The sequence below is a fragment of the Arvicanthis niloticus genome, chromosome 1 (assembly GCF_011762505.2).
Source record: "Arvicanthis niloticus isolate mArvNil1 chromosome 1, mArvNil1.pat.X, whole genome shotgun sequence".
NCBI lineage: Eukaryota > Metazoa > Chordata > Mammalia > Rodentia > Muridae > Arvicanthis > Arvicanthis niloticus.
The window spans coordinates 74,148,692-74,175,130 of NC_047658.1; the positions used below are offsets into that span (position 1 = coordinate 74,148,692).

At 38.6% G+C, this 26,439-nt stretch overlaps 2 protein-coding genes across 4 annotated transcripts; both read left to right on the forward strand.

Moving 5' to 3' along the window:
• Positions 1-7,566: 7,566 nt before the first annotated feature.
• LOC117724374 (olfactory receptor 56B34) lies at positions 7,567-12,600 on the forward strand. The gene is made up of 2 exons (XM_034524132.2): positions 7,567-7,714; positions 10,259-12,600. The coding sequence occupies exon 2, from the start codon at positions 10,289-10,291 to the stop codon at positions 11,249-11,251; it is 963 nt and encodes a 320-aa protein (XP_034380023.1). The 5' UTR covers positions 7,567-7,714; positions 10,259-10,288; the 3' UTR covers positions 11,252-12,600.
• A 6,851-nt stretch (positions 12,601-19,451) lies between these two features.
• On the forward strand, positions 19,452-25,028 carry Or56b4 (olfactory receptor family 56 subfamily B member 4). 3 transcript variants are annotated; one of them, XM_076939852.1, is made up of 4 exons: positions 19,452-19,584; positions 20,874-20,982; positions 22,859-23,831; positions 23,961-25,028. In XM_076939852.1, the coding sequence occupies exons 3-4, from the start codon at positions 22,889-22,891 to the stop codon at positions 23,990-23,992; spliced, it is 975 nt and encodes a 324-aa protein (XP_076795967.1). In that variant the 5' UTR covers positions 19,452-19,584; positions 20,874-20,982; positions 22,859-22,888; the 3' UTR covers positions 23,993-25,028. The 3 variants fall into 3 exon arrangements, with proteins under 3 accessions (XP_076795967.1, XP_076795968.1, XP_034340924.2); XM_076939853.1 differs by having other exon boundaries at positions 22,859-25,028; XM_034485033.2 differs by lacking the exon at positions 20,874-20,982 and having other exon boundaries at positions 19,455-19,584.
• Positions 25,029-26,439: the final 1,411 nt, after the last annotated feature.

Below are 26,439 nucleotides of genomic sequence, written 5' to 3' on the forward strand. Positions count from 1 at the left end.
CTTCCCACCTGGAGGAACCCAGAGCGTTCCCAGCCAACTACCCACAGCCTGGTGTGAGGAACCCTGCTTCTCCAGCCATAATTACCTACACATATATACATACATACATACATACACACACACACACACACACACACATATATATATATATATTGAAAATCCCTTATCAGAAAGATAGGAGTCAACATAGGCCATATCAGAAAGAAATCTCAGAAGACTGGTCAGATTCAGGTACCAAGAATCTGATAATTTACTTACTAGAGTCATTTTCATAGAACACTGCTCATTTCCTGAAGAAATAAGAACACATAGCAGATTGCATTTCAGGTAAGTGCTGTAGAGTGAAAAATTATAAAGGCCATTTTATGAAATATGTGTAGATTTTTCGCCTTAGACCTGAGCAGGAAAAATGCAGACTTTCCTCAAGCCTCTCCCACCTATGGGTAGGAGAGGCTCAAGGCAGGAAGACATTCCTGTCTACAGATAAAGATGCTGCCACCTAGGTGGGGCTATAGCCGGAAAAAGTAAAGATAGTAATCTGAAATGGCAGGATAGGGCACAATGGCATGGTAAAAACCACATTTTTGAGAAGAATGCAGGGCGATTTCCACATGACACTAATCATTTAGGGTGAGTACCTCTGAATTGTTCCACTGTTTTCATATTTTGTATCCTTGACAACCCCTCACCCCTCTTCCCACTCCCCTGGTTTGTGGTTTTTCCCTTTAAGACCCTCCAAGGACTGGCTGTGGGGGTCGGACCTTGACTCCAGCGTGAGAACCTGGTCAGACCGCTGGCTGCCAGCTCTTTCCCTAATAAACCTCTGCTGATTGCATCCAGGTATGGTTTCTTGTGATTTTGGGGTGGTCATGATTTACTGAGACTTGAGGAAGAGTCTCCGGAGTTTGGAGCTCTTCAGTGCAAGGTTATGAACCTAATGTAAAATGCCTTGTTGTCTGAGAATTGACACTTGGTAACTGACAGACAATGCTATGACAACTCTGAGACTTCAGGAAACAGACTAGGAACCAAAACAGCACAAAAACCCAGCAGAACATGAAAGTAAGAAAAGTGCCAAAAGCTCTACAAAGACCAGAGGAACTACGACAGACAAACACAGGACTGTAACAAACACTGAGATGCTGCAAATAAATAAATAAATAAATAAATAAATAAATAAATAAATAAATAAATAAAATATATAAATAAATAAAAAATAAATAAGTAAATAAAAGGGTATTGGGTAGGTGAGAGCGTGGGCTGCATGACTGAAGCCCTCAAAACTTTCAGATACAGTTGGACATTCTACAAACCATCAAGAGATCAAAATAAGGATAACCGAAACACAATCAAGAGGGTTTTTTTTACTTGAATTGATGATGTAGGGTTTTTTTAAGTCTGAGTTCCTCTTAAGATTCTGGGATAGTCTGCATACACTCTGTGGTTGTTTAGCTTGGGTTGTTTGTGGGACTCCAAACAGTGGGAGAGGGGGTGACTCTCATTCTTTTGTCTGTTCTTGGGACTCCTTTCCTTCTACTAGGTTGCCTTTGTCCAGGCTTGATATGAGGGTTTGTACCTAGTTTTATTGCATCTTATGCCATGTTCAGTAGATATCACTGGGAGGCCTGCTCTTATCTGAAGGGAAACAAAGGAGCAGTGGATCTAGGGGGGACAGCTGAGGGAGCTGGAGGTATGGAGGGAGGGGCTGTGGTGAGATGTATTTATGAGAGAAGAATAAATAGTTTTAAAAGATCGTGGGTCAGAACATAGAAATTTTAAACTGGGTCACATAGAAGCTGCATATCAAAGCAGAACAAAGCCCTACTGTAGGCAAGGGTGAGTGCCAAGTAAGGATGGGTGGCCACAGCTTGGAAAGAGAAACACCTTAGAGAGACACTGTCTAATTATGCCTGTAGGGATCAGACAAGGATTCTCAAATGAGGTAACATTAGAGAAGGTGCCAGGATGTCTCATTAGCATTAAGGGGGCACAAAAACTCAGAAAGTAAGGAGTTCTTTGTGCTTTAATTATTTATTTTTGTCGTATGTGTATATCTGGTTTTGCTCTATGCATGTCTGCATGCCACATGTGTGCATGGCATGGAGGCCAGAAATTGGTGTAAAGATCCCTTGAAACTGGAGTTACAGATGGTTGTAAGCTACCATGTGGGTGCTGGAATTAAACTTGTGGCCTCTGGAATAGCAGCTGGTGCTCTTAACCACTGAGCCATCTCGCCAGCCCAAAAGTATGGGATCTATTCATTTTCATATTTCTGCAGCTGCAGAGATAAATACTGTTCTAAAGGAAGGATAGTCTCAGTCTACAAGATGTCTTAAGTTTACCACAAAGAGCACTTCACAGTAAATATGGAGTCAAGAAAGACATTGGAACAGACATGGAAATATCTATGTAGGGCAATCTCACTCATACACATAACAGTGCTGTCAGCCAGCGGCTCCCTGCATAGTATCCTAGGTATAAGAGGAAGGAATATAAATTTTGGACTGAAGTGAATATATATATTCTTTATATTTGTAACCCTCATCTCTCTTCTCCTGCAAGTCCCATCCTTACAAATTCCTCCCCTTATTACACCCTCTTCTTCTCAGAAAAGGGGAAGCCCCTCTTTGGTACAACCCCAACCTGGGACACCCAGCCGCAGGAGGACTAAATGCATCTTCTCTCACTGAGGCCCATCTAAGCAGTCCAGTTAGGGGAAGGGGATCCAGTGGTAGGCAACAAAGTCAGAGACAGCCTCTGCTCCAATTGTTAGTAGACCCATATGAAGACCAAGCTGCACATCTGCTACAAATGTGTACAGAGTCTAAGTCTAGCCTCTGCATGCTCTTTGGTTGTGGCTCAGTCTCTGTGAGCCCCTATGGACTCAGGTTAGTTGACTCTGTAGGTCTTGTTGTGGTGTCCTTGACATCTACAGCTGGTCTTTCTATCCCCCACTGTTCCACAAGACTCCCAGAGCACCACCTGATGTTCAACTGTGAGTCTCTGTATCTGTTTCTATCTACTGCTGGATGAAGCCACTCAGGAGACATTTATGCTAGGCTCCTGTCCAAAAGCATAGCAGAATATCATTAATACTGTCAGGGATTGGCTCTCTTACATAGGATGTGTTTCAAGTTGGACCAGTCATTGGTTGGTCATTCCTTCAATCTCTGTTCCCACTTTATCCCTATGTATCTTGTAGGCAGGACAAATTTTGTGTTAAAAGTATTGTGGGTGGGTTGATATCACCCTCCCTCCATTGAAAGTCCTTCCTGTAGGCAAGTGGTCATTTCAGTCTCTACATCTTCCTCTGGTAGGAGTCTCAGCTACAGTCTCCCTTAACAGACTTCCCAGAACATAACCAGTCCCAGGTCTCCAGCTACTCCCAGAGATACCCCCCACCCCCACTGACTGACTTCTCACTTTCAGCCCTCTCCAATACCCCCTCTCTCTATACCTTTTCTCCATTCTTGTTCTCCTCCTAAAACCCTTCTCCCACCTAGTTCCCTCCTTCCATCCAACACCAATGACTATTGTGTAAGATGAAGGAATTTATATTAGATTCAGGAAAAGTGATAAAAATCCAGAACAGGCCGGGCAGTGGTGGCGCACGCCTTTAATCCCAGCACTTGGGAGGCAGGCGGATTTCTGAGTTCGAGGCCAGCCTGGTCTACAGAGTGAGTTCCAGGACAACCAAGGCTATACAGAGAAACTCTGTCTCGAAAAAACCAAAAAAAAAAAAAAAAATCCAGAACAGTAGGACAAAAAAAAAAGCACTATTGATCAAGGTTTTACAGGCAAAATTTGTCAAATGATAGAAAAGAAAATGATCATCATTTTATGCAAGCTTATAGAAAATGAGAGTTAGTGGTGAGGAGACAGTTCTGTGGCTACAAGTCCCTGCCAACACTTACAAACAAGTGTGAGGAACTAAATTCAAATCCCTAGAACCCACACTGAAAGTTGAATGTGTAGCATGAGCACCTGTAACTTCCAGGCTTTTACAAGGAGATTCGAGGTAGAGTTAACCCTGGAAGCTCACAAGCCAGCTTGCCTGGCCTGTATGGCATAGGGAAAAAACAAAACAAAACAAGGACACACTGTCTCAGACACGATGAAAGGAGAGAATCAACGCCTAAGGCTGTCCACCAGCCTCCATAGGATCATTATGCACATGCCCACATTCACAGACATGAATGTGCATGTGTGCACACAAATATACACACAACATAATTTTTAAAATAAAATAAAAGCTAATGCTACATTTTCCCAATGTGCCACTCATGAGTAAACCAAAAAAATGAAAGGCAGCATGCACATTTGTTTGTGGTGGTACTATTCAAAACTGTCAAGATACAGGATTAACCTATGGCCACATTAATAAATGAATGGATGAATGAAATGAATGAAATGTGATTTTCTACACAATGGAATGTTAGTGAGCCATCTGCCTTATAGAATGAAATTATATCATCTGCAAGAAAGTGGATGATCTGGAGATTGTTATATTAAGCAAAAGAAGCTAAATTCAGATAGACAAAAGTTGTGTCTTCTCATATTTGGACACTAGATCTGAATGTGAAAATTCATGAAAGGAGAACAGGACTATGGAGGAAGAGGATAAGAGGTGTGTAAAGTGCTGAGTGTGGGTGAAGTGCACTTTATACATCAATGAAAATGTCATAATGCAACACATTTACTTTGTATAATTACCATTAATTAGCCTAATTTTAAATGCATCTAATAATTAACAATGAAGGAAAAGAAAACGAGAGTTTAAAGGGGAACACTTCTCAAACCATGTTATGAAGACACTAAAAACCTAACAACACATTAGGTATTGTATACAATACACATTGAAAAATAAGAAAGCCTAGGTCGATATCCTTCATGTGATAGACATAAAAAATTCTCAATAAATTAATTAGTAAGTAAAATTCAGCAATAAGTGAAAAAAATAATATATAAGGAGTATATAAGGACATTTATTAAGAAGGATGCAAGATAATTTATCGTTCAAAATATGTCAAGATAATTTAGCATATTAAAAACACATTAGGAAAATATCATAGTCTTATTCAATAGACACAGACACAAAGCTTCAAATTCAGCACACAGGAAGCAGCGGGGCACTTCACACACATGAAGGTGAGCCTGTATATAGCAGATGTTGCTAACATGGTCCAGGAAAGTGAAAGGCTGAAAACTTTCTGCTAAATTTGGGGGTTTATTTTCCTTTTCATTGTTTGACATTCTCAACACTCCTAATGACCATTGTACTGGAGGTTCTAATGGTGTCAGAGAGACAGCGAGAGTGCAGATAGGAAAGACAAAAGTAACAAGCTGTCGTATGCTGACACTGGTTGTACAAAAACCTGAGATACCAGAGCAGTGTAAAAAAATATCTTCAATCTACAGGGCTCTTACAAACCTCTTCTGTATCTGATATGTGCATGTGAGCCTTCTTAGTAGCACACAAGATAAAGTCTTTCTTTTAAAAATGTAATTTTTTCAATACATTTTTATATTTTTTTGCCAGTACACCAGGAAGGTGGGGAAAATGAATGTGTGTTCTTATAAATGTAAATATATAAAAATAAATATTTCTCCTCTAATTCCTCTTCATGCTTACTACTGACAAAGTTTATCTTGGGACAAACTGAAAGGACAGTACTATTTAAAGGGCCCACAGGCATTTTACAGAAAAGGCAAATTGGTAAATTTGTACACAAGATGAAGCTGATTGCTAATATAATTCACAGTTATGACATCAATGTAAAACAATGCCATTATGATCACATAATTGCAACATTTAAATTTGTGTTCTTGCCATTAAATTTCACTATTTGACATGGAATCACTCACAGATACAGAAGAGACTATTATGGGCACACAGCATATAGGTCCACTTGCCTCCAATAAATCAATACATCCTCTTTCTGTTTGGTAACTGGCTTAGATTACACCAGAAAATAGCTAACTACTTTTCTTATTGCTTCTGTAGTAATATAATAAGTCTTTGGTATAAGAATTTTTAAACAATGGATCCAAATTTAAAAGTTTCAGGGCTGGAAATGTACCTCAGTAATAGAACACTCCAGAAACAACACTCACTCATTCAGAGAGAGAGAGAGAGAGAGAGAGAGAGAGAGAGAGAGAGAGAGAGAGAGAGAGAAAGAGAGAGAGAGAGAGAGAGAGAATGAATTCTGTTCTAGGCCTTTGTCGATATTTGAATATTTTTCATTGGCATAAATACAAATTGAAATCCAGAACATTCACCTATCCCAACCTGGAAATATCAGTACCTGCTGGGGTATGATATAACCTACTAGCTAGCTCCACAGTAATCTAGACAGAAGCCTACAATAGTATTACATATCTCATATTACATAACAGCTAATCATCACATCAATTTTGGGTTTGAGAAGCAGCTGAGGATTCCATCTGTCTACCTATACTTCCCATCAAGCATCACTAGACCTGCTTCCTGACTACTCACCTCAGAAACCCTAGAAGACTCCTCCAGGGAAGTAGGCTAGCACATTAACTTGTTGATTCTGGTTCATTTCTGAATTTAGAAATATTTGTTCTAATGAGCATCAATAAGACCCCCCTCCCCAAGCTCATACACATGTATTGTAATAGAGTCCGACCTACTGGGTTCATTTTGTTATTCTGTCATTCAATGTTCATTTCACACAACATCACCAATTCATCATCTTTGACCCAAGCATCTGCATAATTCCATGCCATTACATTATTGTGATATAACTTCACTAATACCATAAAGAAATTGAGTACACTTTTATAGATCTGTTTATTTTCATCTGTGTATGAAGGTTTTGCCTATACAACACTTAAGTATAATTCTTGTACCTATGGAGAACATCATATCTCCTGGAACTAGAGCAGAGATGGTGGTGGGCCACCACATGGGTCTTGGAAATTGAACCCAAGTCCTCTGGAAGAGCAACCAATACTTTTAAATACTGAGTCATCTGTCTAGCACCCCAATACCAACCACCATTGAGTAAATTCATTTATTTTCAAAATAGATTGGTTGGTGAAAATTATCACAAAGAGCATCCTTTAACAAAGCAGATTGGTGCTTCTGTCAGGAAAATAATCTCATTGTTCTTTATTCTAAATTAACATTCAAAAATTGTCATAAAAGAGAGGAAATAGTCTTCAGTGTTTATAAAGACCTTTATCAAGAACAATACATGGGTTAAAAAAAGAAATGACGGTGAGATTTAAAAATCAGTAGAATACAAATAAGTAGAAGAAAATAGAGTATATTTTGTAGAAGAAATGTTGACTAGCAATGATGATGATCTTAGCGTTCTCAATCTCCCTATAACTGGGAGAGAGATTGATGAGATTAGAGTGTATTAATCTGGAGGAATCTGGAGTGAAAAGTAGTTGGTTAAGCTGCCCTGGGACCAGGACTACTTGCCAGAAAGCACTTCAGTCTTATTCCCATGACAACCTGTGCAGCACTGGGCTCTTGAGAATAGAGTAAGGAGGGCCTAAGAATCACCACCTCAGGAGCAGGCAGCTTGGGGAGTTATACTAAACCCCAAGACTCTAAGTGAGGGGAATAAGAGAAGAGATGTGTTCAGGATGGTAGGATGAACACAAGTACTGTAGCATGGAAAGCAGAAGCTGCTGCAGGGTCCTGTAACAGGGAGCCTCTTCACACTCTCCAGAAAGGGTAAGTAAGCCAGAGAAGGACCTGCAAGTTCAGAGGGGGAAATGACAGAGTCCTGATCTCTGAGTGGTAAGGCAACAGAGTCCCTAGCCTGTAATTCAATCCTAGTCTCTGACTACAAACCTCATCTCTGGCTTCCACAATTGGTTTTCTTTTTTCCTTTCTTTTCTTTCCTTTTAATTTCTTTCTTTATCTTTTCTCTTGTTTTTAAAATTCATCATCTTCAAAACTTGATATCTCTCAGTTCTTCACTTAGATAAAAACTGGGAACTGTAATCAGGAGACAAGTCTAGACTGGGCAGTGAGTGACATAGAAGGTGACTTACAGTAAAGTCTATATTCAGTTTCCCCAGAACAACAACAATAAATTCCAAATACTGTTGTTTTATATTTGAATATATATATATATATGTAAATTCTAATGAATTCCAATTAACATAAATTAAAAACATGATTTACATGTGCTCAGGATGGCATTGTTTTATACTGATATACTGTCCATGAACTTGTAACCATTTCTTTGAGACAGAAAACAAGAATAAAGGGAAAGAGATATTTGGGAAGAGGAAAATCACTGTTTTATGCAACTTTTGTTTTATCTAGAAAAGAAATACTTTAAAAACAGTACCAATGAGAAATTGTAGAAATTAATGATACTTTAGACAAATGGATGATATAGCCACCAGGCAGCATACACCAGCTGATATGAGGCCCCTGACACATATACAGCAGAGGACTGCCTGGTCTGGCCTCAGTGTGAGAAGATGCACCTAACCTTCCAGAGACTTGAAGCCCCAGGGAGTTGGAAGTCCTGGTGGGGTGGAAGAGGGTACATCTTCATGAAGACATGGGATGGGGGTGTGAGGTATGGGATGGGGAGCAGTCAGGGGGCAGACCAGGAGGGGGATGAAATCTGGACTGTAAAAAATGATTAAAGAATAAAAAAATAAAAATAAAAGAAAAATAGACAATATAAGATAAAAAATAAAATAAAAATATAAGGTAATTTCAGCTATCAGTAATTGTTTATTTGATACAATAAAAAAATGAAGAAAGTCACAGAGCTTTTAAAGGGAGCACAAGGTGAGTTACACGAGGTAGACCCTGTAACCCAGCCCTTGAGATGAAGAGGCAGGAGGATCAGGAGTTTCAAGTTATCTTCCGATACAGAGTCAGTTTGAGGCCAGCTTGGATTATATGAGACTCTAACTCAAAAAGTAAACAAATAAATAGAAAATAGAGGCAGCAACGCTTGTTAAAGTTAATGTATACAAAAGGAAATTACAAAGATGAGAACAATAAAGATCAGCTCAACAGATGATCGTATGCTAGAAAATACATGTTCAAGTTCATAATATATGAAAATAATCATATTTGTTTAAAAGAATTCAAGATATTAATAATTATAAGAACATCACAGCGCAACATCCTGAAACCTTATTTTTATTATTACTTATGTATAAGTGTGAGTGTGTATTTGTGCTCATATGTGTGGGATGTTATAGAGAACAGAAAAGAAAAGTCCAATCCACTGGAGCTAAAATTACAGATCTCCGTGAACACCCTGGTGTAAGTGAGTACAAAGAACTCAACTCCAGTCCTGAAGAACAGCAAGCACTCTTGCCCACAGAGATGTCTCTCCAACCACCCAGTGCAAATTTATAAGGCCTATGTCAGATGTAAATAATAGAAGAAATGGTCCATTTGTGAATAAAAAACTTGATGCAAAAGTGCCTCATTTGTTCCAAAATTCATCCATATGTTACCATAAAAATTGTGCTGGGATGTTCTCATACTTATTAATATCTTGAGATCTTGTAAGAAAATATGATTATTTTATGAACTTAAGTAGAAATTCTGAAGTCAATCAACAAAATGAGTGCATGAATGTGAATTCAAATTGAAGGGAACATAGAAAGGAATGAAATTTAATGTGTATTAAATTTACTAATCTTCACGCAAAAATAATCAGAAATATAAACAGTAGACTCCCAAATAGAATTGTGCTGTGTGTAAGTGTATCCAAGTGCACACACATATGTGCTTATGTGTGCCCAGTTATGACAAAAGAGGCATCATAATCATTTGATGAGAAAGCAAAGCCTTTGCTTGATTACTCAAAATAAATATAGTTACTTACCTCTCATTAATAAAAAATCAATTCCGTGTAAACTAGTTATGCTATAAACCAAAAACTAAGTCATTAAGAATTAATAGTGACTGAAAACTCAATATTGATAAAAAATTTCTTATCATTGATTCTATACATGTTACTTGTTTGAATAATGCAATAAAGAATTTTTAAATATATATGACTAAGCAGATATTTCAAAGCCTGTAAAAAAAAAAAAAAACCACCATAAATAAATTGGGGAAATGACAGCAAAACCAATCAATGTTTAAGAGTTTGTTCCTACCTGTAATTTTTCTAAAAGTCTTATTGAGAATTCAGTATGTACAAAAGACAACAATATAATGTGTCAGACCTATATCACTACCTTAAGCCTAGAAAACAATGAATAATTTTTATTTCCCCCCAATCTACAGGTAGATGCTGAGAACAAGACACTTCACGAAATGGGTACTAAGCATGCAACCAACAACTCAGAGTTCTTAGTGTCTGAGTTCATTCTGCTGGGATTCCCAAGCATTCATGAGTTTCAGCACTGGATCTCTTTGCCTATGGCTCTGCTTTACTTTGTAGCTCTTGGTGCTAATCTCCTTATCTTGATCACTGTCTATCTTGAGCCTAACCTGCATCAGCCGTTGTATCAGTTTCTTGGTATCTTGGCTGCAGTAGATATTGGCTTGGCTACCACCAGCATGCCCAAGATGCTGGCCATCTTGTGGTTTGATGCCAAGACCATCAGCCTCCCTGAGTGTTTTGCTCAGATCTATGCTATCCACACTTTTATGTGCATGGAGTCAGGCATCTTCCTATGCATGGCAATAGATAGATATGTAGCTATTTGTTATCCCCTTCAGTATCCTTCCATAGTCACTGAAGCTTTTGTAATCAAAGCCACACTGTCTATGCTGCTCAGGAATGGCCTGTTAACCATCCCAGTGCCTGTACTAGCTGCCCAGAGACAGTACTGCTCCAGGAATGAAATAGATCACTGCCTTTGCTCTAACTTGGGAGTCATTAGTCTGGCCTGTGATGATATCACTGTTAACAGGTTCTACCAGCTGGCATTGGCCTGGCTTATGACTGGAAGTGACATGATTCTGGTCTGTATTTCCTATGCTTTGATTATTCGCTCAGTGCTGAGGCTAAATTCCACTGAGGCAATATCTAAGGCCCTCAGTACCTGCAGCTCCCACCTCATCCTCATTATGTTTTACTATACAGCTATTGTTATATTATCTATCACTCACCTAGCAGGAAAAAGGGTTCCCCTCATCCCTGTTCTCCTCAATGTGTTGCATATTGTCATCCCTCCATCCCTTAACCCCATGGTATATGCCCTTAGGACACAGGAGCTGAAGGTGGGCTTCCGGAAGGTTTTTGACTTGAGTGTTTATGTGTCCAGGAAGTAAACTGACTATGTGTGAAATAACTCTAAAGGCAGTATTGCAGGAGAAAGCAACTATAAACTTTCATCTAAAACACATTTTTAAAATTTGATATCCCCCCCATTCCACTCAAGTTCATCTACTTTGAATAGTACATTCCATATGTAAGTTATGTCTCAAGGTTTTTCATAAATGAATCTTCTCACTTCTTGTGGTAGCCTATGATGCAAGTACTGTTCTTTGTAAGTTCTGCAGACAGGGAAAATGAATCAGAAAATTTTCACAAGGTTGACTTGGAAGTTAAAACCTGAGATTTGAACTAAGATAGTGTCCAGAGTCTCAGTTCTTAACCCTTCCTCTCCATTCACCTCATTTTTAGATTTCAATAGTAAGTTAAGGTAGTAAAAGAAGTTAACATTTATAGACTCGTTTTTAGTAAAATTCCCTTTACAGCATGGCAGTAGAGGTGAATGGCAGCAATGGAATAATCCATTCTACAACTATCAAGAACAGGAAGATGGGAGCTAGAGAGATTGCTCAGTGGTTAAAAGCACTTGTTACTCTTGTAGAGGACCAGGATTTGATTCCCAGCACCCACATAGTGGTTCACAGCTGTGTTTAATTCCAGTCCCAGGGATCTGATGCCCTCTTCTGGCACCCTCGAGCATGCACTTGGTATCCAGAAGCATATACAGACAAAACACTCATATATACAATATAATAAAATAAATTAATTTTTGTAATATTTCTAAAAACAAGAAGGAGGAGGAGGAGGAGAGGAAGATATTTTGACTACAACTTGACTGAGGAGCAGAAGAAGAAGTCCAGTAAACCGATCAGGAGTATGAATATACAGATCATGCAACTCAGGTATAATAACATGCACTCTGAGATACATTGGAAAAAGCATTTGAACAGTGTGCAACAGCCATGTTTAATCACATGACAAACACTGGGACCATTAAACCCTTCCAAAAGTAAAACAACTTATCATGGAAACTATTACTGTCCAGGCACACACAGGATGCAAGAACAAAAATTCCAAGGGCCATGCAAAAGGAACAACAAATGGCTGTAAAAATCAAGTGCCTACTTACACTTGTTAATCTACAACATTGCTAAGTTCATTAAATGTATGTGGGTTTGGGGGAATAATTTGTTTTCTTAACCTGTACTACATAATGCTACTTCATATAAAAAGTATTAGAAAACACATTGTTTTTCACAACCATTCACTAGAAGAAAACTAAAATGTAATCACATTTATATATGTATTAAATTACATATGTAATTTTATACCACTTGAAAGATTTTGCTGGTATATATAAGCTATGGAAGACAGAATAAAGTATGAGGTTTGGAGCATCCCTCAACTATTTGTATGTGTAAGGTTTGTGTGAGTGGAAGGCTGGAGCATTGTTCCTTCTATCCATAAACCATGTATATGTATGTATATGTGTAAGTTTTGTTTGAATCAGGGTTGGAACATTGTTCTTTCACCCATCAACTATGTGTGGGTATGTACATATGTATTATGCATGTATGTATGTATGTATGTATGTATGTATGTATGTATGTATGGCTTGTCTGAGTGTGTGTTGAAGCTTGCTCCATCCACCAATCATGTATGTATATATGTATGTATTAATGTATGTATGTGTGTATGTATGTATGTATATTTTTGTATGAAATGTTTGGTACCTGCTTGCTAGAGCTTTGCTCTAAACATTCTATGTATGAATATGTATATGTCTAGGTCTCAATGCATGTATGTTTGTGTGTATGAGTTATTAGATTCTGCCTTTTGTTGCAGCCATTCTCTCTGTGTGTGTGTGTGTGTGTGTGTGTGTGTGTGTGTGTGTGTGTGTGTGTGTGTGTGTGTGTGTGAATTTTCTCTTTCTTGACAGCCCCTGGGACTTAAAAAGAGTTTACATGTTTTCTGCTGGCCACAGGGAGTACCAACCTTAGTAAATTAGTTTGTTCCCCATTTTAAAAAGTCTGCTGGGTAATTTCTCTAATTGCAGTTTGCTTTTCACAGCAGCTCCTGTAGGTATCTGAATATACACCTGCCATCAGGTCTAAGCATTGACCACCAAGGGCTGCCTGCTTCAGTTTATCCATGACATAGATGCAAAGCCAGTCATCAGCAACAAAAAATAAGATGTTCTCCAAGGCAAGCCTATAGTGTAGAGAACCCAGAAAAACTGTGTGTGTGCCTGTGTGTATTCTCTTATACAATATAATATATCCTGAACACAGTTTCCCCCCTCAAATCCTTCCAGTCCTCCCTACCTCCACACTCCCCAGATCCACTGCCCCTCCATTTCCCTTCAAAAAAGAGACAAATACAGAAACTCGTGTAATTGATAACATTTAAAATAGAAAAAATATTCCTGTAAGAAACTGACTTTTCTCTTTCTTTTGAGACTATTAAATGGTTCAATTTCTACAGTGTCTGCCAAATGTAACATTACAGGGTAGATATTTAAAGAGTAGCCTTTAGAAACATAAATATCTAGACATAATCATAGTATCTGGTCCCAGATAACAGGTTCATCCATTCTTGAAGGAAAAAAAAGCAGCAATTCTTCATCAATTATAACTAAAGTACTTTTAAATCCTCTGCAAAAATTCACTCTGTTGTGACAGAAAGTTTTCATGCGCCACAGAAGACGACCAAGGATCCCTTCCTGATGTAATCACATTAGGGACTTTTTATTACAAAGTCAGGCTTAAGCTCTCCTCACACCCAACCCTGACACAGCAGAATGAGAAGGGAGGGCAGAGAAGCCTCAAACCCTCAGCATGAAGAGGTTTTATAGGAAATGGAAGTATTGGGGGAGGTGTTATCCTAGCAAGCATCTAACTGAGTGTCTAGTCTAAGCTGACAGGTGGGTCCTCTGAAGCAAGATCTTGTGCAATCACAAACAGTCTACAAGTACATTTGAAATGATCAGACTAATCTTTGATTAACTGTTGCTAGGAAGTTCCTAGGGAGTAACTGAGGGCAAGGACAAGCTGCGGGGTCCTTCCTGGTTTATGGGTGTATCTTGAGTTCTCTGTAGGTCAAGTTCTCAGGCTTTTTTTTTTTTCTTTAAGATAGAAGTTGGTCCCAAGATGGAGTAAGTCTGGCTTCTCAACTTCACACAACTGACTAGTAAGAGTTGGACAGGGTTTATTTTTTTCAGTTCACAAACTCATGAATAAATGCCATGGAGTTCTACAAAGAATAAAGAAAAGAATTAAAAATAAGACATTCAACTTGAACTTCTCTAGTAAAATATAAAAGCCCTATGAAGCCTGATACTTCACTGGCATCATAAAGAACAATAGAAGTTCTACAGGAAAGTGATGCTTGGCTAGAACAGAGAACTAATGGATGAAATTTGTTTGTTTTCTGCTTAAATATCCAAGTATGGATAACAAAGATGACTCAGAACAGAGTGTGTACCATAGAAGACTTTCTGACACAATAGCACAGCATTATGACAGACTCCGGGAAAAGAACAACTATGCCAGTAATTTGGGAGCCAAAAGGTAGACTACTCACTCTCAAGCAGTTAGATCCTCTTTTCTTTGAAAGAGTCAGTCAGGTGGCATGGGCATCCTTTGTGAATAAGGCAAAACTTGACCCTGTGAGTTTATTTAACGTTCTTCATTCATACAAGACTATGTTAGTGATGGCCAATCATTGCTCAGACGATCTATTACTTTCATGTCTGTAGCAAGGCAGAGGTATCAGAGTAGAAAGGCATGTGAAAAAAAGTTGGTCATTTCATGGCCTTCAGAGAGCACAGAGAGTAGGAGAAGTTTATGGACAAGACCCTTCAAGTCCATGCTCCTAATAACCTACATCTGTTAACCAGGCACCACTTCCTAAAAGCTCATATGCCTATGAACTCATAAATAGATTAAAGTGTTGATGATGTTAGTGCTTTCAAAATCCAATTAACAAATAGGAACTCCTGAAACTGAAAAGCTCCCTAAGGCAAAGGACACCATCAATAAGACAAAGCAGAAGCCTGTAGAATCAGAAAAGTTCTTCTCTAACACCACACCTGATATAAAGGTAATGCTAATTTGAAAGTATATAAAGAACTCAAGAAACTAGACATCAACAAACCAAATAATCCAATTTGAAAAGTGGCACACTGATCTAAACAGAGAAGTCTCAAGAGCAGAATCTCAAATGACTGAGAAACATTTAACGAAGTGTTCAACATCCTTAGCCAACAGATAAAGGCAAATTTACCAGAATGGTTAAAATCAAAAACACAAGTGAAATCTCGTACTGGTGAGGATGTGGAGCAAGGGGAACACCCTTTAATTTATGGAAGGAATACAAACTTGTACATCTACTTTGAAAATCAATATGTTGGTATCTCAAAAAGTGGGAATCAATCTATCCCAAGATGCAGCTATACCACTATTAAGCATATACCCAAAGGACACTCCACCATACCACAAGGACACTTGCTCAACTATGTTCCTAGCAGCTTTGTTTAATAAAGCCAGGAACTGGAAATAACCTAGATGTCCCTCAACAGAAGAATGGATAAAGAAAATGTGGTACATTTACACAATAAAGTATTCCCTGACTGTTAAAAACAATGACACAATGAATTTTGCAGGCAAACTAGGGCTAATGCAGACTCAAAAAAATAAACATGGCATGTACTCACTTATTAGTGATATTAGCTGTAAAGTTAAAGATAACTATGTTACAATCTACAGATCGAGAAAAGCTAAATAACAAGGACAGTTCAAAGGGAAAGCACGGATCTCCCTGTGAAGGAGAAATAAAACAGGCATCTTGTGTGGATGCAGGATGGGGTATGATTGATAGGTGGGTGCTGTGGGAACAGGAGGGATCAGGTCAAGGGGAGGACTGAAAAAGAGAGTACTGGGAGAGACAACTGGAATCATTGGGTATGGGTCATCTCTGGGTCAAGCTAGAAACCTAGAGCAATGGAAATGCCCAAGAATCTATGAGGCTGACCTAGCTAAAACTCCTAGCAATGGGGGATACAAAGCCTCAACTGGCCATCTCCTATAACAAGGCAAGACTTCCAGTGAAAAGATTAGGACACCAACCCTGCCACAAAATTGCTGGCCTACAATTTTTGTCCTGACTAAAAGATAGACCGCGGTAGAGGTAGCACAGAAATTGTGGAATTAGCCAACCATTGACCAGTCCAGCTTAAGGTCCATGCCATGAGAAGAAGCCCACCACTGACACTGCCTGGAGAGCCAGGAGCCAGAGGCTAGGATAACCCAAAACCTAGGATTAAAATGAATCCTAATTATATTCTGGTATACTCATAGGTTGTTGCCTAGACCCACTGTTATCAGAGGAGCTTCAACCACAACTGATGGAAACAGACTAACAGTCAAATATCAGGTAGAGCTCAGCAAATTCTGTGAAAAGAGAAAGGAAAGATTATAGGAGCCATAGGGTTTAAGGACTTCACAACAAAACCCATAGAATCAGCCAACCGGGGTTCATAGGGCATCAACAGAGACTGAACTGCCACCTACGGACCCTACATGGGACTGACTTAGGCCCTCTGCATACATGTTACAGTTATGTAGCTTGAGTCTCTTAACAGTGGAAGCAGGGGCTGTCTCTGACTCTTTTGACTATGTTAAGGACCCTTTCCTCCTACTGAGTTTCCTCCGCCACCTTCCCTAAAAGGGAGTTGCTTAGTCTTACTTCAACTTGATAAGTCGTAGTTGGTGGTATCTTTCAGGAGTCATCTAAGAAAGGCTAAAGGCTTGTGAAGAACTTCCCTAGAAATGATAGCATCATTTTTGCATAGCTGAAATGGATAATTCTGAATCGCAAGGCTGCCAGATCTCATCTCAGAGTAATTCTTGAAGATTAGATATGCCTTCCCTGTCCTTATAAAATTAATCTAATGATCACTGGGCATTAACCCACAATATTGGGCAGATTTTTTTAGATCAATGAAGATGTATTGCTTTGTATTAATGCTATAGATGATTTCTTAATTCCTAATAATTCTATAAGAATTCCTAGAATTATACTACTTTTAAGCCCTTTACAATAGGATCACAATTAACCCCCTCTGTGATATGAATATTGCATTTAGAACTCTTCAAATCTTCATGTGTCACTGACCAAATCAAGATCAGACAGGAGCCTGGCATGCCTGTCCTCTTAGAGGCTCCATTCAGCAGCTGACTGAGACAAATACAGTTACTAAACCCAAACATGGGATGGAGGTGACCAACCCCTATACAATACTTATGAAAAGGAATTGAAGGAACTGAAGGGAATTGCAAGCCCATAGGAAAACCAACACCATCAACTAACCTGGATCCCTGGGAGCTCCCAGAGATTGAGCCACCTACCAAAAGCATAAACAAGCAGGTCAAGACCACAGAAAATATGCAGAAAAGAACTGCCTTGTCTGGCCTCAGTGGGAAAGAATGTGCCTAATCCTAAAGAGACTTGATGTCCCAGGGTGGGGAGATACTGGGGGATTGGGGAGGCTGCCTTTTCAGAGGTAAAGGGAGGGAGTGAAGGGGAAGAACTTTGCTAGGGGGAACAAAGAGGGAGGTAATATTTGGGATTTAAATAAATAAAAAATTTTATTAAAAAGAAAGAAAACAATTTCAGAGCTGTATCTTTATCTCAGTAAAGAAAAATCACTCCAGAAACACCGAGAAAAAGAGAGAGAGAGAGAGAGAGAGAGAGAGACAGAGACAGAGACAGAGACAGAGACAGAGACAGAGACAGACAGACAGACACACACACACACACACACAGAGAGAGAGAGAGCGAGAGAGAGAGAGAGAGAGACAGAGACAGAGACAGAGACAGAGACAGACAGACAGACACACACACACACACACACAGAGAGAGAGAGAGAGACACATTCTAGGCCTCTATTGATATTTTCATTTTTTATTGGCATAAATACTCATTGAAAACCAGAATATGTACCTATCCTAACCAGAAAATATTGGTACCTGCTGGGGTACCATATAACCCTTTAGCTAGCTCCACTGTAGTCTGGACAGATGGCTACAGTAGCGAACATCTCTCGTTGTCACTGCTAATCATCACATCAACTTTGGATTAGAGGATTCCATCTGTCTACCTATACTTCCCATCAAGCATCACTAGACCCGCTTTCTGACTACTCATCTCAGAAACCCTAGAAGACTCCTTCAGGAAAGTAGGCTAAAGCATTAACTTGTTGACTCCAGCAAACCTCTGAATTTAGCAGTATTCCGATGAGCATCAAGAAGAACCTCCCCTAGGTCATACACACTTGTTATAATAAACCCTGACCTACTGGGTTCATTTTGCTATTCTGTCATTAAACATTCATTTCACACAGCATCACCTTTGACCCAAGCATATGTCTAAGACCATCACATTACACTCTTGTCACTTAATTCCACTTATACCATAACGAAATTGATGACATTTTAAAGATCTATTTATTTTCATTTGTTTATGATGGGTTTGCCTATACAACACTTAGGTATATGTCTGGTGCCTGTGAACAACATCGCATGCAACTGGAGTTAGAGACAGTGGTTAGCCAACATGTGGCTGTGGGGAATTAAACCCAAGTCCTTTAGAAAAGCAATCATTGCTCTTAAACACTGAGTCAGCTGTGCAGTGCCCCAATACCAACCACCATTGAGTAAATTCACTTCTTTTCAAAACAGATTGGTTGGTGAAAATTATCACAAAGAGCAGCCTTGACCCAAACAAATTAATGCATCTGTCAGGAAAATAATCTCGTTGTTCTTTATTCTAAATTAAAGTTCAAATTTTTTCATAAAAGAGAGGAAATGGTCTTCAGCATTTTGAGGCCTTTATTTAGAACAATACATGGGTTAAGACAAGAGGAAGGGTGGTAAGATTTAAAAGACCTCAGAGGGCAAAAGAGGAAGTAAAATAGACTGTAGCTTTTAGAAGAGATATTGACTAAAGATAGCGATCATATCATTCAAAACCTTGCCACAATTAGGGGGTGATTGATGAGACTGGAGTGAGTTAATGCCTGAAGAACCTTGAGTGTTAGAGTCTCTTAGGCTGTTCCTAGGACCAGGGTTACTTGCCAAAATCTCTTGAGTCATATTCCCAAGGTAAATGTGAAGCACTGGGCTCTTGAGATTGGAGTAAGGAGGGCCCAAGAATCATCATCTCAGAAGCAGGCAACTTGGGGAGTTATATACTAAACCCCAAGACTCCAGGTGTGAGGAATAAGAGATGTGTTCAGGATGGTAGGCTGAACACAAGTCACTGTAACATGGAAAGCAGAAGCTGCTGCAGGATTCTGTAACAGGGAGCCTCTTCACACCCTCCTGAAGGGGTAAGTAAGCCAGGGAAGGGCCTGCAAGTTCAGAGGGGAAATGACAGAATCCCTGCCTTCTAATTCAGTCCTGCTCTCTGAGAGGTGAGGCAACAGAGTCCCTATCATCTAGTGCAATCCTAGTCTCTGACTACAGATCTCATCTCTGGCTTCCACAACTGGTGGTGGTGGTGGTGGTGGTGGTGGTGGTGGTGGTGGTGCTTCTTGTTGTTGTTTCCTTTTCTTTTTTCTTTTCTTTCCTTTCTTTCCTTTTTTTTTTTTTTTTTTTGTTTTGTTTTTAGACTTTATTGTCTTCAATACTTGCTTTTATTCAGCTCTTTACTTAGATAAGGGCTGGGAACTGTAATCAGGAAGCAAGAGAGAAATAAGGCTCAAGTCTAGACTGAGCAGTGAGTGACAGACAAGGTGACTTACAGTAAAGTCTATATCCAGTTTCTCAAGAAAAATAAAAATAAATTTCAAATACTATTGTTTTATATTTGATAAAGTATACATAATAAAAAAGACAATTTTTTAATTTGTATTAAATGTAAATCCTACTAAATTCCAATTAACATAAATTAACAACATAATTTACACGTGCTCATGATGGCATTGTTTTACACTAATATACTGTCCATGAACTTGTAACCACTTCTTTGAAACAGAAAACAAGAATAACAGGATATAAATATTTGGGAAGAGGAAAAATACTGGTTTTATGCAACTTTTGTTTCCTCTAAAAAGAAATATTTTAAAAACAGTACCAATGAGAAATTGCAGAAATTAATTTTACTTTAGAAAAAATGGATGATATAAAAGAAAAAAATGAAATAAAATTTAAAAACATAAGGTATTTTTAGCTATCAGTAATTGTTTATTTGATACAGTACAAAATGAAGAAAGTCACAGAGCTTTTAAAGGGAGCATAAGGTGATTTACACATTGTAGACCCTGTAACCCAGCCCTTGTAATGAAGAAGCAGGAGGATCAGGCATTTGAAGTCATCTCCAGATACAGAGTCAGTTTGAGTCCAGCTTGGATTATGTGAGACTCTAACTCAAAAAGTAAACAAATAAATAGAAATTAGAAGCAGCAACACTTTTTTAAAGTAAATGTATACAAAAGGAAATTACAAAAATGAGAATAAAGATCAGCTCAACAGACAATCGTATGCTAGAAAATACATGTTCAAGTTTATAATATAGAGAAATAATCATATTTGCTTAAAAGAACTCAAGATACTAATAATTATAAGAACATCATAACACACATTCTAAAGCTTCATTTTTTTATTACTTATGTGCAAGTGTGAGAATATATTTGTACTCATATGTGTGGACGTGTTCTAAGAGGCCAGATAAGAAGTCAAGTCCGCTGGAGCTAGAATTACAGATCTTCGTGAGCCTCCTGACATGAGTGAGTACTGAAAAATTATTACAGTCCTGAAGAACAGCAAGCACCCTTGCCCACAGAGATGACTCACCAGCCACCCAATGCAAATTTTTAATGTGAATGTTAAAAGATGTAAATAAAAGAACAAATGGTCCATGTTTGTCAATGAAAGATTTGATGCAAAAGTGTCTTTTCCAAAATTCATCCACATGTAACTGCAAACAAAACACTGCTATTTTATGAGTAGACATAGAATTTCTGAAGTTTGTCTAAAAATGAGTACATGAATGAAAATTAAAATTGAAAAGTGAAAGAAATGAAATTTGATATTTACTAAACTTACTGATATTTATACAAAATTAATCTGAAATAGACACAGTATATTCACAGAATGAAAATATGCTGTGTGTCCATCTGTGTGCACACGTGTGTCTACATGTGTCTTCACTGAATGATAAAAGAAGAATAATAATCATTTGAAGAGAAAACAAAACCTATGCCTCATTATTTAAAATAAATTTGGTTATATACCTCTCATTAATAGAAAACACAAGTAGTTCCATGTAAACTACTTGTGCTATAAACCCAAAACTCAATCATTAAGAATTAAGAGCCAAAAAAATGAATTAATAAGAAAATAAATAAATAAATAAATAAATAAATAAATGAATAAAAATCATTAAGAGCCATTCAGAAATGAATACTGATAAAAATGTCTTGATGAAAGAATAATATTCTATTCATGTTACTTGTTTCAATAACACAATATACAAGTTTAACATACATATGATTAAGTAGATATTTCACATCCTATTAAAAAACACAAAAAGAAATTGGAAAAAAAGATAACAAACTAATCAATGTTTTTGACTTTTTTCATCCTATCTGGATTTTTTCTAAAACTCTTATTGAGAATTCAGCATGTTAAACAGACTTTAACATTATTGGTGAGACTTATATCACTACCTTAACCTAGAAGACAATGATTTTTTTGTATTATATGTGCTTTTTATTGGTTATTTTATTTATTTACATTTCAAATGTTATTCCCCCTTCCCAGTTTCCCCTCTGCAAATCCCCTATGTCATCCCCCTACCCCTTGATTCTATGAGGGTACTCCCCTACCCACCCACAAACTCCAACTTCACTGCCCTAGCATTCTCCTACACTAGGGCATTGAGCCTAAACAGGATCAAGGGGCTCCCCTCCCATTGATGCCAGATAAGGCCATCCTCTGCAACATATGCAGCTGGAGCCATGTGTACTCTTAGGTTGGTGGTTTAGTCCCTGGGAGCTCTGGGTGATCTGGTTGGTTCATACTGTTGCTCTACCTATGGGGTTGCAAACACCTTCAGCTCCTTTAGTCCTTCCCCTGACTTCTTCAATTGAGTCCCAGTGCTCAGTCAGGTGGATGGCTGCAAGAATCTTCATCTGTATTGGTCAGACTCTGGTAGAGCCTCTCAGGGTACAGCTATACCAGGCTCCTGTTAGCAAGCTCTTCTTGGCATCAACAATAGTGTCTGGATTTGGTGTCTGCAGATGAGATGCATCCCTAAGTGGGGCAGTCTCTGGGTGGCCTTTCCTCTAGTCTCTGCTACACTTTTTATCCCTGCATTTCCTTTATACAGAAACAATTATGAGTTAATATTTTTAAAATGAGTGGGTGGCCCCATCCCACAACTGGGAGCCTTGCCTAACCTCTGGATATGGACTCTACAGGTTCTCTCTCCACTTTGTGAGGTATTTTAGCTAAGGTCATCTTTATTGTGTCCTGGGAGCCTCTTGCTTTCCTGGCACCTGGGACTCTCTAGTGGCTACCACTAGTTCCTCATCCCCACTGGTACACAACTCCATTCAATTTCCTGACAATGAATTTTTTCTGTTACCCCTCAATCTACAGGCAGATGCTGAGAACAAGACACTCCATGAAATGGGTACATCCGCGCATGAAATGAACAGCTCAACATTCCAAGTGTCTGAGTTCATTCTGCTGGGATTCCCAGGCATTCATGAGTTCCAGCACTGGATCTCTTTGCCTATGGCTCTGCTTTACTTTGTAGCTCTTGGTGCTAATCTCCTTATCTTGATCACCATCTACTGTGAGGCTAGCCTACATCAGCCAATGTATCAGTTTCTTGGTAACTTGGCTATAGTAGATATTGGCTTGGCTACCACCAGCATGCCCAAGATGCTGGCCATCTTGTGGTTTGATGCCAAGACCATCAGCCTCCCTGAGTGTTTTGCTCAGATCTATGCTATTCATGCTTTTATGGGCATGGAGTCAGGCATCTTCCTATGCATGGCAATAGATAGATATGTAGCTATTTGTTATCCCCTTCAGTATCCTTCCATAGTCACTGAAGCTTTTGTAATCAAAGCCACACTGTCTATGCTGCTCAGGAATGGCCTGTTAGCCATCCCAGTGCCTGTACTAGCTGCCCAGAGACAGTACTGCTCCAGGAATGAAATAGATCACTGCCTTTGCTCTAACTTGGGAGTCATTAGTCTGGCCTGTGATGATATCACTGTTAACAGGTTCTACCAGCTGGCATTAGCCTGGCTTATGACTGGAAGTGACATGATTCTGGTTTGTGCTTCCTATGCTTTGATTATTCGCTCAGTGCTGAGGCTAAATTCCACTGAGGCAATATCTAAGGCCCTCAGTACCTGTAGTTCCCACCTCATCCTCATTATGTTTTACTACACAGCTATTGTTATATTATCTGTCACTCACCTAGCAGGAAAAAGGGTTCCCCTCATCCCTGTTCTCCTCAATGTGTTGCATATTGTCATCCCTCCATCCCTTAACCCCATGGTATATGCCCTTAGGACACAGGAGCTGAAGGTGGGCTTCCGGAAGTTGTTTGGCCTGGGTGAGTATGTTTCTAGGAAATAAACTGACTGTATGTGAAATAACACTGGATGTAGTATTGCAGGAAAAAGGGAGTATAGACTTTAACCCAAAAATCCATTGCTAAAATTTGATCTTTCTTCATTTACAGGGCTTCTACTCAAGTTCATCTACTTGGAATAGCGCATTCCATATGTAAATTATGTCTCTAAGCTTTTCATAAATGAGTCTTCTCACTTCTTGTGATAGCCTATGATGCAAGGACTGTTCTTTGTAAGTTCTGCAGACAGGAAAAATGAAGTGGGAAACTTTCCCAAAGTTGACTTGGAAGTTAAAACCTGAGATTTGAACTAAGATAGTGTCCAGAGTCTCAGTTCTTAACCCTTCCTCTCCATTCACCTCATTTTTAGATTTCAATAGTAAGTTAAGATAGTAAAAGAAGTTAACATTTATAGACTCGTTTTTAGTAAAATTCCCTTTAGAGCATGGCAGTAAAGGTGAATGGCAGCAATGGAATAATCCATTCTACAACTATCAAGAAGAGGAAGATGGGAGCTAGAGAGATTGCTCAGTGGTTAAAAGCACTTGTTACTCTTGTAGAGGACCAGGATTTGATTCCCAGCACCCACATAGTGGTTCACAGCTCTGTTTAATTTCAGTCCCAGGGAATCTGATGCTCTCTTCTGGGATCCTCAAGCATGTACCGGGTACCCAGAAGCATTTACAGACAGAACACTCATATATACAATATAGTAAAATAAATTAATCTTTGTAATATATCTGAAAAAAGAAGAAGATATTCATGACCACAACTTGATTGAGGAACAGAAGTAGATCAAGTCCAGATGATCAGGAGTATGAATATACAGGTCATATGACTCAGGTATAATTACATGCACTCAGAGATACTATGGGGAAAGTATTTGAACAGTATGCAGCAGCCATCTTTAACCACATGACAAACACTGGAACCATGACACCCTTCCAAAGAGTAAAATAAAATAGCAAGGATATTATCACTCTCCATACTGTATGTATGCATGCATGTATGTATGCATGTATGTTTGTGTGTATGCAGTTATTGGATTCTGCCTTCTGTTTTATCCTCTCTCTCTCTCTCTCTCTCTCTCTCTCTCTCTCTCTCTCTCTCTCTCTCTCTCTCTCTGTGTGTGTGTGTGTGTGTGTGTGTGTGTGTGTGTGTGTGTGTGTGTGTGTGAATTACTAAACACAGGAAGCAAAATCCAAAATGCCAACCCAGGGCCATGCAACAGGAACAATGAATGGCTTTAGACCTCATGGAATGCTGCCTGTGGGTTACCACAGCCACATGGGTGAGTCTAGGCCCCAAGAACTATATGTCCTGAGAACTTTATGCTGTTATGGAGTTCTGCTCTGCTTGCTGCTCTCACATCCCTCTTAATTTAAGAATAATATGAATACTCTCAGGCACTGCTGGTGGGGCAGATTAGTGATTCAATCACCACCCTAAAAAAGAACTTAGAGACATAGATTGTGAGTAATGATCACCACCCTTAGAAAACATTTGGAAAAGTAAAACTGTTAGTGAAGGTAAGTTGAGATGCTTTACTACTGGCTCTGATGGAAAAAAAAAACTTAAGAATGATACCCCCTTATTAGTTAAGCTAGGGACATGTTGTGGTCAGGGAACAAGAACAATGGCAGCACAGGCTGAAGTGACTCTCAATGACTCAATGAGGCTGGACTGGTAATAATTGATTTCTTATATCCATTTTTACCTTCACTTCCTGCTATGATTTATTAAGAATTGCTGATAAGTAGATATGCATTTTGAGGATTTAAATTAGATATGACTAATTTTTATATAAAAGTTTAGATCTGCGTTTCTTCTAAGATTCTTACAAGATTATTTTTTAAGATAAATAATAAAATAATCAATTCTTTCTTTGTAACCACAAATTGCTGCCTACCAGCAAGAAAAGCTGACTGGGAAAACTACCTTACTTGCCTTCACTTTGTTAATCTATAACAAGTTGCTTATATGGTATATGGGTTTGAGGGAATAATTTGTTTTCTTAACTTGTACTACATAATGTTATTTCTTATAATAGTATTAAAAACACATTGTTTTTTCACAACCATTCACTAGAAGAAAAGTAAAATGTAATCACATTGTAATTTCATACTGCTTGAAAGACTTTGCTGGTATATATAAGCTATGGAAGAAAGAATAAAGTATGAGGGTTGGAGCATCCCTCAACCATGTGTATGTGTAAGGTTTGTGTGAATGGAAGGCTGGAGCATTCTTCCTTCCATCCATAAACCATGTATATGTATGTATATGTGTAAGGTTTGTGTGAATCAGGGTTGGAACATTATTCCTTTCATCCATTAACTATGTGTGTGTATGTACGTATGTATGTATGTATTATGTAAAGCCTGCCTGGGTGTGTGTTGGAGCTTGCTCCATTCAACATCATGTGTATTTGTGTATGTATGTGTGAAATGTTTGGAGCACACTTACAGAAGCTTCTCTCTAATCATTCTATGCATGAATGTGTATATATCTGTCTGAAGGTCTATATGCAAGTATGTAGTATGTATTAGTGTATTGTGTATGCATGTATGTTTGTATGTATGAAGTTATTGGA

Coding starts and splice junctions, on each gene's coding strand:
- Or56b4 (XM_076939852.1), top strand. CDS start 22,889: ATGGGTACATCCGCGCATGAAATGAACAGCTCAACATTCCAAGTGTCT. Junction 23,832..23,960: donor CCGGAAGTTGTTTGGCCTGG/GTGAGTATGTTT, acceptor CTTCATTTACAG/GGCTTCTACTCAAGTTCATC.
- LOC117724374 (XM_034524132.2), top strand. CDS start 10,289: ATGGGTACTAAGCATGCAACCAACAACTCAGAGTTCTTAGTGTCTGAG.